This window comes from Vicia villosa, linkage group LG3 (assembly GCF_029867415.1).
Source record: "Vicia villosa cultivar HV-30 ecotype Madison, WI linkage group LG3, Vvil1.0, whole genome shotgun sequence".
Lineage (NCBI taxonomy): Eukaryota > Viridiplantae > Streptophyta > Magnoliopsida > Fabales > Fabaceae > Vicia > Vicia villosa.
This window is the reverse complement of record NC_081182.1, coordinates 27,488,047-27,502,981: the sequence shown is the minus strand read 5'-3', so window position 1 is coordinate 27,502,981 and position 14,935 is coordinate 27,488,047. Positions and strand designations below refer to the sequence as shown.

At 31.8% G+C, this 14,935-nt stretch overlaps 1 protein-coding gene across 1 annotated transcript; it reads right to left on the bottom strand.

The window, feature by feature from the left end:
• Positions 1-10,644: 10,644 nt before the first annotated feature.
• On the bottom strand, positions 10,645-11,577 carry LOC131655252 (uncharacterized). The gene has a single exon (XM_058925147.1). It carries the CDS (start codon positions 11,406-11,408, stop codon positions 10,791-10,793), a length of 618 nt encoding a protein of 205 aa, XP_058781130.1. The 5' UTR covers positions 11,409-11,577; the 3' UTR covers positions 10,645-10,790.
• Between the last annotated feature and the right edge of the window lie 3,358 nt (positions 11,578-14,935).

The window sequence follows — 14,935 nt, the reverse complement described above, 5'->3', positions numbered from 1 at the left end:
TCCAGCGTAGTCAGCATCACAGTATCCTACTAAGTTGTATTCTTTGGATCTTCTGTAAACCAAACCAACATTAGTAGTACCTTTCAGATACCTCAGAATTCTCTTAACCGCAGTTAAATGAGATTCTCTCGGATCTGATTGGAATCTAGCACACAAACAAACACTAAAAAGAATGTCAGGTCTAGAAGCAGTTAGGTATAGAAGAGATCCAATCATACCTCTGTACAACTTCTGATCTACCTTCTTACTTACCTCATCCTTACCTAGAACACATGTTGGATGCATAGGAGTTTTGGCTTCTTTGCTTTCAGAAAGATTAAACTTCTTTAGAAGTTCTTTCACATACTTCGTTTGATGAACATAAGTTCCATCAGAAGTTTGGTTGATTTGAATCCCAAGGAAATACTTGAGTTCTCTCGTCATGCTCATTTCAAATTCAGCCTGCATAGACTTAGCAAACTCCTTTCCAAGTGTAGCATTAGATGTTCCAAAGATAATATCATCAACATATATTTGACAAATTAAAATATCCTTTTTAAATGTTTTACAAAAGAGAGTAGTGTCCACTTTTCCTCTAGTGAAACCATTTTCCAGAAGGAAAGAACTCAAACGTTCATACCAAGCTCTAGGAGCTTGTTTCAATCCGTATAATGATTTCTTTAATTTAAAAACATGATTTGGAGACATGGAGTCTTCAAAACCAGGAGGTTGGTGGACATAAACTTCTTCATCTATGTAACCATTTAAGAAGGCACTCTTAACATCCATCTGATAAAGAGTGATGTTATGTTGAGTGGCAAAAGAAATTAATAGAAGAATAGATTCTAACCTTGCCACTGGTGCAAAGGTTTCTGTGTAGTCAATTCCTTCTTGCTGACTATAACCTTGAGCAACCAGTCTGACTTTGTTTCTTACCACTTCACCTTTCTCACTCAGCTTGTTTCTGAACACCCACTTAGTGCCGATGATGTTAAATCCTTTTGGTCTAGGAACCAAGTCCCATACATCATTCCTTGTAAACTGATTTAGTTCTTCTTACATGGCAATTATCCAGTCTGGATCTTCTAGAGCTTGATCAACAGAAGTTGGCTCGATCAAAGAAACAAGACCTAATTGACATTCTGCATTGTTCTTAAGGAATGCCCTTGTTCTGATGGGATCATCTTTCTTCCCAAGGATCACATCTTCTGAATGAGCTGAAGCAAGTCTAGGTGATCTTCTGATTGTTGGTTCTTCAGAAATCCTGAGATTCTCTAAAGATGCAGCAACTTGATCTTCTGCTCCATTACTTCTGAGACTGCCAGCTTCTGCAGCTTTACTTCTTGGTTCTACTGCTTCTGATATATCAATATCAAAATCTGCAAAATTCTCAAACTGCTTTGGTTTTTCAAGACCAAGCTTATCATCAAACCTGATATTGATTGATTCTTCTACAATCAATGTTTCAGTATTGTATACTCTGTAGCCTTTAGAGCGTTCAGAATATCCAAGAAGGAAACACTTTTGTGCTTTAGAATCAAACTTACCAAGATGATCTTTAGTATTCAAAATAAAACATACACATCCAAAAGGATGGAAATATGAAATGTTGGGCTTTCTGTTCTTCCACAATTCATAAGGAGTCTTATTTAGAATAGGTCTTATAGAGATTCTATTCTGAATATAACATGCAGTGTTTATTGCTTCTGCCCAGAAATGCTTAGCCATATTGGTTTCATTGATCATGGTTCTGGCCATTTCTTGTAGAGTCCTATTCTTTCGCTCTACAACTCCATTTTGTTGTGGAGTTCTAGGGCAAGAGAAATCATGGGCAATACCATTTTCTTTGAAGAACTCCTCAAAGAATTTGTTCTCAAATTCACCACCATGATCACTTCTGACCTTTATGATTTTACACTCTTTCTCAGATTGGATCTGAGTGCAGAATTCAAAGAACACTGAATGAGACTCATCCTTGTGTTTCAAGAACTTTACCCATGTCCAGCGGCTATAATCATCAACGATGACTAATCCATATTTCTTCCCTCTGACAGATGCTGTTTTGACTGGGCCAAACAGATCAATGTGCAAGAGTTCTAATGGCCTTGAGGTGGAAACAACATTCTTAGACTTGAATGCAGGTCTGGAGAACTTGCCCTTCTGACATGCTTCACAAAGAGCACTTGATTTGAATTTCAGATTTGGGAGACCTCTGACCAGATTTAGTTTGTTAATCTGAGAAATCTTTCTCAAACTAGCATGACCTAATATTCTGTGCCAGACCCATTGCTCTTCAGAAACAGACATAAGACAAGTCACCTTCTGCTTCTCAAGATCAGAAAGATCAATCTTATAAATGTTGTTCTTCCTCTTGCCTGTAAATAGGATTGAGCCATCCTTCTGACTTACAGCCTTGCAAGACTTTTGATTGAAGATTATATCATAACCATTGTCACTTAATTGACTTATGGACAATAAGTTATGCGTTAATCCTTCTACAAGAAGTACATTAGTTATGGAAGGAGAGTTACCAAGACTTATGGTTCCAGAGCCAATGATTTTGCCCTTCTGATCTCCTCCAAACTTGACTTCTCCACCTGGTTTAAGCACCAGGTCTTGGAATGTAGACCTTCTTTCCGTCATGTGTCGCGAGCACCCAGAGTCCAGGTACCATGACATTTTGCTTCCTGTCCTCTTTGCCACCAAGGATATCTGCAACAGAAATTATCTTCTCCTTAGGTACCCACAATTTCTTGGGTCCTTTCTTGTTAGTTCTCCTCAAGTTCTGATTGAACTTGGGTTTAGCAAAATATTTAGCAGGAGGAACAACATGATATTCTTTAGGTTTGTCAGCATGATATTTCTTAGGATGTGTCACAAGCTTCTTGGTGTGAACAGTGTTAAACTTCTGTGCATGTGAAGTGAGCCTAATATCATGTGCATGGCCATATTTGAACTGATCATACAATGGCTTGTATGTGATCTTCAGATCTTCAATAGGTTCAAATTTATGTGAGGTATCACCCTCATAGCCAAAACCAAACCTTTTGTTTCCAGAAACACCATATATCATAGAAGCAAGATGACTTCTGCCAATACTTCTAGATAAGAACTTTTTGAAGCTCGAGTCATATTCTTTCAGAATATGATTCATGCTAGGAATGGATTTTTCTGTTTCAGAAGGAGATCCACTATCTTTGGATAGATTTAAAACTTTTTCCTTCAGTTCAGAATTTTCCAATTCCAGCTTCTTAGTTTCAAATTCAAACTGCTTTTTCAGCTTTTTGTATTTGATACTAAGATGAGCCTTGAGTTCCAAAAGTTCAGTTAAGCTGGAAACTAACTCTTCTCTAGATAGTTCAGAAAATACCTCTTCAGAATCTGATTCTGATGTAGATTCTGATCCATCATCTTCTGTAGCCATCAGCGCGAAGTTGGCCTGCTCTCCTTCAGAGTCTGATTCTGATTCTGATTCAGAATCATCCCATGTTGCCATAAGACCTTTCTTCTTATGAAACTTCTTCTTGGGATTCTCCTTCTGAAGTTTTGGACACTCGTTCTTGTAATGTCCAGGCTCATTGCACTCATAGCAGACATCCTTCTTCTTGTCAGATCTTCTGTCACCAGAAGATTCTCCTCGTTCAAATCTCTTTGAACTTCTGAAGCCTCTGAACTTCCTTTGCTTGCTCTTCCAGAGTTGGTTCACCCTTCTGGAGATCATGGACAGTTCATCTTCTTCTTCAGATTCTGATTCTTCAGAATCTTCTTCTCTAGCCAGAAAAGCGTTAGTGCATTTTTTAACATTAGATTTTAATGCAATAGACTTATCTTTCTTCTGAGGCTCGTTTGCGTCCAGCTCTATTTCATGGCTTCTCAAGGCACTGATAAGCTCTTCCAAAGAAACTTCATTCAGATTCTTGGCAATCTTGAATGCTGTTACCATTGGACCCCATCTTCTGGGTAAGCTTCTGATAATCTTCTTTACATGATCAGCCTTGGTGTAGCCTTTATCCAGAACTCTCAATCCAGCAGTTAGAGTTTGAAATCTTGAGAACATCTTCTCAATATCTTCATCATCCTCCATCTTGAAGGCTTCATATTTCTGGATTAGAGCAAGAGCTTTAGTCTCCTTGACTTGAGCATTTCCTTCATGAGTCATTTTCAAGGACTCATATATATCATGGACAGTTTCCCTGTTAGATATCTTCTCATACTCAGCATGAGAGATAGCATTCAGCAAAACAGTTCTGCATTTATGATGAATCTTGAATTCTTTCTTTTGATCATCAGTCATTTCGCTTCTTGTGAGCCTTACACCAGTAGCTTTAACAGGATGTTTGTAACCATCCAACAGAAGATCCCATAGATCAGCATCTAGACCAAGAAAGTAACTTTCCAGTTTATCTTTCCAGTATTCAAAGTTTTCACCATCAAATACTGGTGGTCTAGTATAACCATTGTATTGCTCAGCAGAGCCAGATGTAGATGCAGTTGGATTTGTTGGAACTTCACCAGCCATCTTTTACTGAAGCGTTTTTCTCTTCCTGAATCTTTTCTAAACACGGTTAAGTGCTTTCACCTTAGAACCGGCGCTTTGATACCAATTGAAGGATAGAAAAACACTTAGAAAGGGGGGGGTTGAATAAGTGTAGTCTTAAAAACTTGAACGATAAAAACAAATTGCACAATTATTTTTATCCTGGTTCGTTGTTAACTAAACTACTCCAGTCCACCCCCACGGAGTGATTTACCTCACCTGAGGATTTAATCCACTAATCGCAACAGATTACAATGGTTTTCCACTTAGCCCACGACTAAGTCTTCTAGAGTATCTTGATCACAACCTGATCATTCTAGGAACAAATGCTTAGACACAAGCTAAGACTTTCTTAGAGTATCCTGACCACCACGTGATCACTCTAATTACAACTGCTTAGACACAAGCTAAGACTTCCTAGAGTATCCTGATCAACACTTGATCACTCTAGTTACTTACAAATTAATGTAATCAAATAAGAGTTTTACAATGCTTCTGAAAAGCTATAATCACAACAGTGATATTTCTCTTAACGTTTAAGCTTAATCTCACTAATATATTACAACAGCAATGTAGTGAGCTTTGATGAAGATGAAGTTTCTGAGCTTTGAATTTGAACAGCGTTTCAGCAAGTTAATTGTTAGCGAAATCGTCTTTTGAGCTTCTCATCAGAACTTCATATTTATAGGCGTTTGAGAAGATGACCGTTGAGTGCATTTAATGCTTTGCGTATTCCGTACAGCTTTGCATTTAATGTTTCACGCTTTTGTCAACTACCTCGAGCCTTGTTCACGCTGTGTCTACTGACGTTGCCTTTAATAGCTTCCAACGTTCCTTTTGTCAGTCAGCGTAACCTGCCACCTGTACTTTCTTCTGATCTGATGTTTGTGAATAAAATATTTGAATATCATCAGAGTCAAACAGCTTGGTGCCTAGCATCTTCTTGTCTTCTGACCTTGAAGTGCTTCTGAGCGTGATACCATGAGAACTTCAGTGCTTCTGCTTCTGACCTCAAGTTCTTCTGATGCTTCCATAGACCCATGTTCTGATTCTGCCTTGACCATCTTCTGATGTCTTGCCAGACCATGTTCTGATGTTGCATGCTGAACCTTCTGAGACAAAGCTTCTGAGCGCTGATTTTTGCATACTCTTTATATATTTCCTGAAAGGGAAATTGCAATGTATTAGAGTACCACATTATCTCACACAAAATTCATATCCTTGTTATCATCAAAACTAAGAATATTGAACAGAACAAATCTTGTTCTAACAAAATCTTCAAGAAATCCAGGAGGTGATCCAAGGACGTGTCCAGAATGATAGAAAACTGTGGACTTACTACAATGAGCTATAAGCGTGCTTAGTTTGATTGTTTGTTGTTTTTTCATTTTGAGGCTTGGACTTTTTTTATCAGTTTTGTACCCAAACTATTTTTTTGGAATATATATATATATATATATATATATATATATATATATATATATATATATATATATTCTTCATTTGCTCAAAAAAAAATATTGATTAAGTTTCACATCTAACGTATACATTCTATGAGGTTTAACGTATATTCGATCTTTTTTTACAACGGTTCGGAATAGACGAGCCACAGTCAAACATTTTCAAAATAGAATTTTAAATAAGAAATTTTCATCTGCGATATATTCACCCCTTCTAGATCGTAGTCTATCGTCTAACACGCGTGATGTCATATGCAAGTATACATTTATTTTAAAGTAATACGTGATAGAATAGTAAGGATGTCGAATCCACAGGGAGTGAAAAATAACTTTGATTCAGTACTATAAAATAGACATTTCATAACACAATATTACAATGGCCATGTTTTTAACCGTGGCAATAACTCGTTTTTTAATGTTTTTTTATTTACTCAAAAACATTTCACTACAGTCATAAACAACCGTAGTGAAATGTACCTAGAGTAAAAGGGTTCGAATCCTAACTCCAACAATTTTCTATTTATCATGACAAAATGGGCTTGACCTTGTATATCATCACACCAGTGTGAAGCGTTAAGCATGGTCATGGAACAATCCACCAATGTAAGGAGACCGCAATCTTCTACAATCTCCCTGACATTCTCTGGCATTAGGGCATCTAAAAACCTTTTCATTGTCGCCCCACGGGTGGGCAGCTTCAGAGGCAGTCGATCCTCGAACAAACAAAGTAAAAAACATCAATTATTTTCAACGTATGAATAATAAGTAAAAACAAGTTCAACATAACATATATGTACGTCTCCCTGCCATAATTAGAATGCCACATGATTGACATATCCAGTGAGCACTAAACGGTCATTGAGCCCTCCAGAAAACTCTCCACATGTGTGTACAAACGACTCCGTAAAAGTTATCAGTCGAGTGAGTAGTCTTCACATAACTTATAATAGGCTAATCTGTATTTGTATCCGCTGGAAGAGTCTCTTTATCAACCCAGGCCTCAACCTCGATATAATAGGTTACTTTTGTCTCGACCACGATCTGGATATCATCCTGACTATGACCCTATACATCTTCAGCTTTTGTATGGACATCGTCAACAAGTGGCTCATCAGCAACAATTGTGGCCCAACCATCTGTTATGGATACTCTACATTGAATATAGCAGGGGTGCACGAGCTTGCTTTACCATCTTACTCTTGTGAGAAACGGTTGGGGCTACTCTCCTCGTATGGATATGAGAAGCCTCAATGTTGTAACACCCCATTTCTACCCAACGAATATTAATAAAATCCGAGTACAACGTACAATGAAATGCTACATATTTCAACTTTAAAAATAATGAACCTATAATTCAATCACATGTAATAAAAATATATAACACTTTAAAACTTGGATGAACAAATAACAACAACTTTTAGTAATATTACACAGCGGATTCACAACCTTCAGCTTAATCATATAACATCTTTTGTTCAGCTAAAAACAACTTCTTAACAACAAGTACTTCATGTAATCAACTTAAGATTCAACAACTTAAGTAAATTCAACAATAAAACAACATGCGTTCACCCCCCGAGTGTTACGTATCAGAGCGACCAACATCAGACTCAAACTACTAAAGGTAAACAACCTTCACTTTGAATTACATGCGCGTTACCAACATAGGGGTAACATTCAAACAGAAGGGATAAGATATCTAACCATATAATTGAGTGTATGATAAATAATATATTAGACTCAGATTATATAAAATTATTACTTCACAATCATTCATACAACATTTACAGCAGTTATGTCGTCAACATATTATAACAACTTTTTCATTAACATGCAATAACAACTTTATATAATAACTTATTAAATAATGGAAATCAGGATAAACAGTATATATTAGAACCAATTCATATGAAAATCACGCCTCACAACATTTTAGAGCAATATTATTCACCACATAATCATCAACACAATATAACAACTTATCAACACATCAACTCAAACGCACATCAACTTAAATACACATCCATTCAAATACACAACAATGAATGCGACTCAACAAATGCACATGCATGTGGTACCATTGGAACAAAACTCTCAACTTAAAAATCCTCCAGGTTATCGAGGCGTCAACAAGGCACAAGCCTTCAACTTATTTTGCCAATCTAGGCCAATCTGGTGAGCATTAGCTCCAACTTAAAAATTGTCAATCCAGGCCAACTTAATAATGTTATGCTATGCATGCGACAACAACCACAACATCAACTTAATCAACACAACACAACAACGACAAAATGGAACAACACAATTGCAAAATAATTTAACAACGTTGGACATATGACTTGCAACTTAATCAACGCATCAACAACAACTTATAACAAAAGCAACTCAACAACTTCATCAACATTGTACCAATAAATAGAGACACTCATCACATTTCAACTTTGGCCATAGGCCTACAACTTTATATCAACATGTCAACAACAACTTAATTCAACAACAACTTTAATCAATAATAAACAACATAAATAATTCACCGAAATATATTTAAGGTCTACTTAATTATCCAGACAAAATCAATTAAACTCGGCCAATTAAATTCTCCGGTTAAACTACTAATATTCATCAACTTAATTAAACTGCTAATTTCATAGACTATTACTCACCTTATCCACAAATTATACTACTATAATTATCTGTCATATATTCCCAAAACCATTACCCAATTATACTGCTAATTTAATTATTATAAATTACTATTAACTTTCTGTTACTCAACACTACTGCTACTGCTACTAATTTATCCTTATTATTCGTATGTTATTATCTGCACTACTACTATAATTTACTGAAAACAATAATTTAATAAAATAGACAGAAAAAGGCAAAACCAGAAAGCAGACAAAAAAACACATGCCCTCAGTAAATGGTGTTCCGATCGGAACACCTTCTCCCACTTTCAATGGGTGCCAATCGACACCCTCCTTTATCAAGCATCCTTTACCGATCGGCAGGGTCCCTTTCCACTTGTGATGTTCGGCACGGTGCTCCTGTCGTTCGTCTCATGTGGTGTCCCCCTCGGCACACCGTTGCCTGTAGAATATTTATTTTTGTTTTCTACTGCTTCTTCTCCTGTAACACTCGTCCGATTCAAACTTCTTCAGCAACTTTTATTTATCAACAAAATTCTAGAAATCTCTCATACTTATTTAATTCCACAACTTTAATTGATTAACTAATTCATGAACAGCAATACTACCACATTCACACGAACAACAACATTCACACAATGAATGCCTAAATTCCTAACAGCAATAACAACACCAAATCACATGAACAACAACAATTCAACAATAATTCAACACACACAGACAACAACAATTTTAACCACCCGGATCCCACATATTATCCATCATATACGCGGTTATAGAGCAAGAACCCCACCCTTACCTTGGATTGGAGATTGCTCTATAATTCTACCGATCGAAGCCTTCTATCCTTAGCTTCCCAACCCTTGCCTCTTTTAATCAGAATCAAAAGCTGAAATTTTTTCCCAAATATGCAGCTACAGCGCGATGATGCTATCCCACAACTCATACCTTATTTTGAAGATCCCAACGGTCAAAAGTTAGATATAGGTGTTGCTAACCTACCCTTAAAATTTGGCCACGATCCAACGGTTAACAAATCGGGGATCTTCGATTTAGTGAGACTTCTCCAAGAAAAATGGGAATGAGTTTCTCTCCTCTTTTCTCTCTTCTCTGCAACTTCCCATGACCAATTCCTCAAGACTTTTTCCCTTCTAATTAACATAATCCTTATCTTAACCTAATTTTATTAAACCTATTGGGCTTAACATTCACACCCATCTTTTACTACCACAATCACGTAATTAAGTCCATATAATTAATCTAGTATTTCTTCAATACTATTTCTACAACTTAATCAATTAATTAATTGACTAATTAATCATAACAACTCATGTCAACAATCTCAACACTCCATAAATTCAACAATTAAATTCGATATAATTCGAAAATATTTAATTAAATAATTAATTAAATACTGGGTGTTACAAACGTCATCGATGTCTAGAAGCAATCGTCCTGTCTGATCCTCTGGCCCTCACTGAAAAAAAAAACAATAAGAGATTTTAAAAATTCAGAAATCAACACGACTTTACCAGATGTTTCCAAAAATTCGAAAAAACATCTCAAGTTTTTCTACTACTGAATATTTCAAAAAATTAGATATGCATGCATGCATTTTTATCGGACTTTTCAAAATATTAAGTAGAAATACATGCATTTTTACCCGTCTTTTCAAAATATCCGATAAAAATGCATGAGAAACATGAGTTTTTACCAGATATTTTAAAATATACGGTAAAAAAGCATAAAAACTTGTGTGTTTTACAAGACATTTAGAAAAATCTGATAAAAATGAATATTTTTATTGAAAAATCTTTAAAAAGGCTAAGTCGCTAGTACAAACACATACTTTGAAATATCTGGTTGCTTGCTCAAAAAATCCGGTAAGATGCTATGGTTTTTGAAAAATTCAAATTGTTACAAAAGAGTACTAAATGAATAATGAAATATATTTTTATTTGAGAAGATTAATATGATAAAATTACAACACTGGCGAGGGTGCCAGATTAAAGTGTAAGGGTGGCAAGAAAAAATCTCATTTAATCAAACTTAAAACATACATATTGGATCATAAAAAAGCCCAAGAATACGCATAGTAAAGGGGCGAAATTGGCCCATCAAATTTTTTGACCAAAAAAGCCCGTCAAAATCTGACTGCGCAGAAAATCAAAATAGAAATGTATAAATCTTGTTGAGCCAAACATCGCTGATCCAATCAAGATCAACAAAGATTCTTCTAATAGTATAAATCATAGGAACCAAAGCTCTAACAGGAGGTGAAAACAAGGACAAACCACTAATAACATTCTCAGTCAGTATTTGAAAAGAAAGCAAGAAAAGATGCGGTGTTGCAGAACGCACTGCATGTTCATCGCCTCTTGCAAATCCACCAAGAACATAAGCAAGTGGCAGAAACAACCCAATAACTGTTCCAACAATAACATACATTCTAAACATAGTACTTCCTTTGAAAATCTCTTGTTGTGAATTTGAATCTCTAGAGGAAGCAGAAGTATTTGGAAATGCGAAACGTGCAAGTGCTAAGATGTATGCAGAAGCAAGAAGTGGAAAAACTAGATCAAGAAGTGGAACAAGTCCACTTGCTGATAAAACTAATACAAATGCAACGAGTTGAAGCTCTATCATACGTAACGAACCCATCATTCCACCTGCAGGAGGTACTTGAGTTTTCTGTCTTGCATTTGCATTTGCATTTGTGGCTGCACCTGGTGCTGGTGGTGTTGTTTGTTCTCGAGGAGCAGTTGCTAGAGATACACCAGACATGTTTTCACTGGATATCAAAGGCTAATTGATGAATTGAAATTTGAGGAGAAAAAGAAGAGAAGAGTGGTTACAAGTGAAAATGAAAACAAGGTGTTGGAAGAGAAGAGAAGAGAATTGTTGGTTCAAGAAAAGAAGGCGATGGAGTAGGAGTGTTTGTGATGATCCTAAATTTGCTGGCACAAAAATAACATAAGAACATTGCCGAACGTTGTAACGTGTAATGTAGCATGTAAAACACTTGTTTCACTTAGATGACTGTGCTATGCACGTGTTACATTCTAATTTCAGATGATTTGGTTTGATAGAATGTCATTATCTTCGAGAGAAACATTTGATCCCGTGAGTTCTGCTATTGCCGACTCAACCTCACACGACAACATTAATAATATCACTCTTAAATTTATAAATTTTTTGGATTTTTGAAGAATACAAGTAATTAAAGAAGTTTTTAGAACATTTATTGAAAACTATATAGAGTTATATAGGTGTTTAAATCCAACCAATACAAATAAAAAGGGCAAATCAATTTATAAAAAATAAAATTATAGTAAATAGAAAGAAAAAATTGGAATTAATCAAAAAAGATAACAAATCATACACACCTCTCATATTTTCCTAAATAATGAATATACATTTTATTTGTTTGGGCGACTTGTGTTTTTTGTGACAATGGAGAAGATGACTTTGTTTATGTCCTTGATTAGCGTATTGCATTTTACTGCGATGAATATCTTCCTTTAAATGGGGAGCAATACAATAATATGATTTGATTGAGATATATAAATTGAGAGATAAATGAAAGTTATTATGATTTAGTAACCGAAAATTAATGACTAATTACTATATATTAAAAATAATAATTTTTTTCATTGAATGAGTTATTTACTTTTTAACGTAAAAATTCAGACATTAAATAAAAAATGATTTGATTGAATACTAATAATCGTTGATTACTAATTTTAATTTATTGTTGTTATAAAACCAACTTTGAAAATTTGAGGAGTTATCAAATCTATATGAATTCTCATTCTTAAAATTTTTTGTTTATAGAAAATTTTATTTCTAACATAAAACAATTAAATTTTTTATGAAACATATAGGAATATGGAAATGTATATGGAAATTTAACATATAAAAAAATTACGTAGTATTTGTATCCATTAAATAAGTAAAAACTATGTCTTTTTAAAAGTTATATATATATATATATATATATATATATATATATATATATATATATATATATATATATATATATATATATATATATATATATATATATATATATATATATATATATATATATATATATATATATATATATATATATATATATATATATATATATATATATATATATATATATATATATATATATATATATATATATATATATATGGGAGCATATCAAGTGAGAGCATTTTTAAATGAGAGATGAGAGGAAGAAATATCAATCATTTGATTTATCAAGAGAGAGAATGTTAACACATTAATGAGACTATTAATTTCTCTCTCTTGATGAATTCAAGGGTTGATATTTCTTCCTCTCATCTCTCATTTAAAAAATGCTCTCATATATATATATATATATATATATATATATATATATATATATATATATCCCTCCTCATATATATATATATATATATATATATATATATATATATATATATATATATATATATATATATATATATATATATATATATATATATATATATATATATATATATATATATATATATATATATATATATATATATATATATATATATATATATATATATATATATATATAATTTATTTAATTTTTTATTAATTTAATTTATAAAAAATATTATTTAAGAAATTTTTGTAGTATTTAGGGATGTAAATTAAATACATAAAATTTATTAAATATTTATGTAAATAATTATTTAAAAACAATGAAATATAAAATAATTAAAAAAACTGTTACATTTTTTATGAAACATATAGGAATATGGAAATCTCACACATAAAGAAAATTATGTAGTATTTGTACCATTAAATTAGTGAAAATTACGTTCATAAGTTTTAATTTATTTAATTTCTTATTAATTTAATATATAAAAATATTATTTAAGAAATTTAAAAAGTATTTAGAGATTTAAATATGTAAAATTTAATAAAAATAAACATATAGGAATGTGGAAATTTATATGAAAATCTAACGAATAAAGAAAATTATGTATAATTTGTACCATTAAATTAATTAAAATTACGTATTTTTAAAAGTTATGAATATAAATTTTAATTTATTTAATCTCTTATTAATTTAATATATAAAAATATTATTTAAGAAATTTAAGTAGTATTTAGGGATTTAAATATGTAAAATTTGATAAAAATATATATAGATAATTATTTAAAAAACAATTAAATATATAAAATAATTAAAAGGGAGTAATCTATTTAAAATAAACTGAAAGGTAAATATAGAATTGTATAAAATAATTTTTATAATAGTGATAGTTGGATATTATATTATTATTATTTTTATTATTATTATTATTACTATTATCTTCTATTATTATTATTAGCTAAATATTATATTATTTTTTACAATTTATATCAATATTATTAGTAATGATTTATATTATATTTATTTTTATTCTTGTTATTATTATTATTCTTATTATAATTATAATTATTATTATTATTATTGTAATTACTAATAATTAATATAGTGTCTATATAATGTATTTGATAATTATATATATAATAATTTAATTTAATTTAATTATTATTATGACCTAAATATTATATTATTATATAATATTTATATTATTAATATTAGTGACTGCTTAATATAATATTATTAATTATTAATAATTAACAAAGTGTCAATATATGTATTTGATAATTATATATATATATATATATATATATATATATATATATATATATATATATATATATATATATATATATATATATATATATATATATATATATATATATATATATATATATATATATATATATATATATATATATATATATATATATATATATATATATAATTTTATTTTCTTATTATATTATTTATATTATTATCATTAGTGGCTGTTTAATATTATATTATTATTATTATTATATATTTATTTATTATTATTTATTTATTTATTTTTAATGTGGAGTCAAATTAGTAAATATCATATTAGAGTTTTTATAAAGATTTGTTATCATGATGACACGTGTCTAGGGTTGGCATCATGACAACCTTGGATTTATATATACTAGATACGATAAAATTACAACACTTGCGAGGGTGCAGATTAAAGTGTAAGGGTGGCAAGAAAAAATCTCATTTAATCAAACTTAAAACATACATATTGGATCATTAAAAAGCCCAAAAATACGCATAATAATGGGGTGAAATTGGCCCGTTAAGTTACTTGACCAAAAAAGCCCGTCAAAATCTGACTGCGCAGAAAATCAAAATAGAAATGAAATAATTGGACAAACTGACAACAAGAACACCAACGTGGACTACATCAAATACT

Coding starts and splice junctions, on each gene's coding strand:
- LOC131655252 (XM_058925147.1), bottom strand. CDS start 11,408: ATGTCTGGTGTATCTCTAGCAACTGCTCCTCGAGAACAAACAACACCA.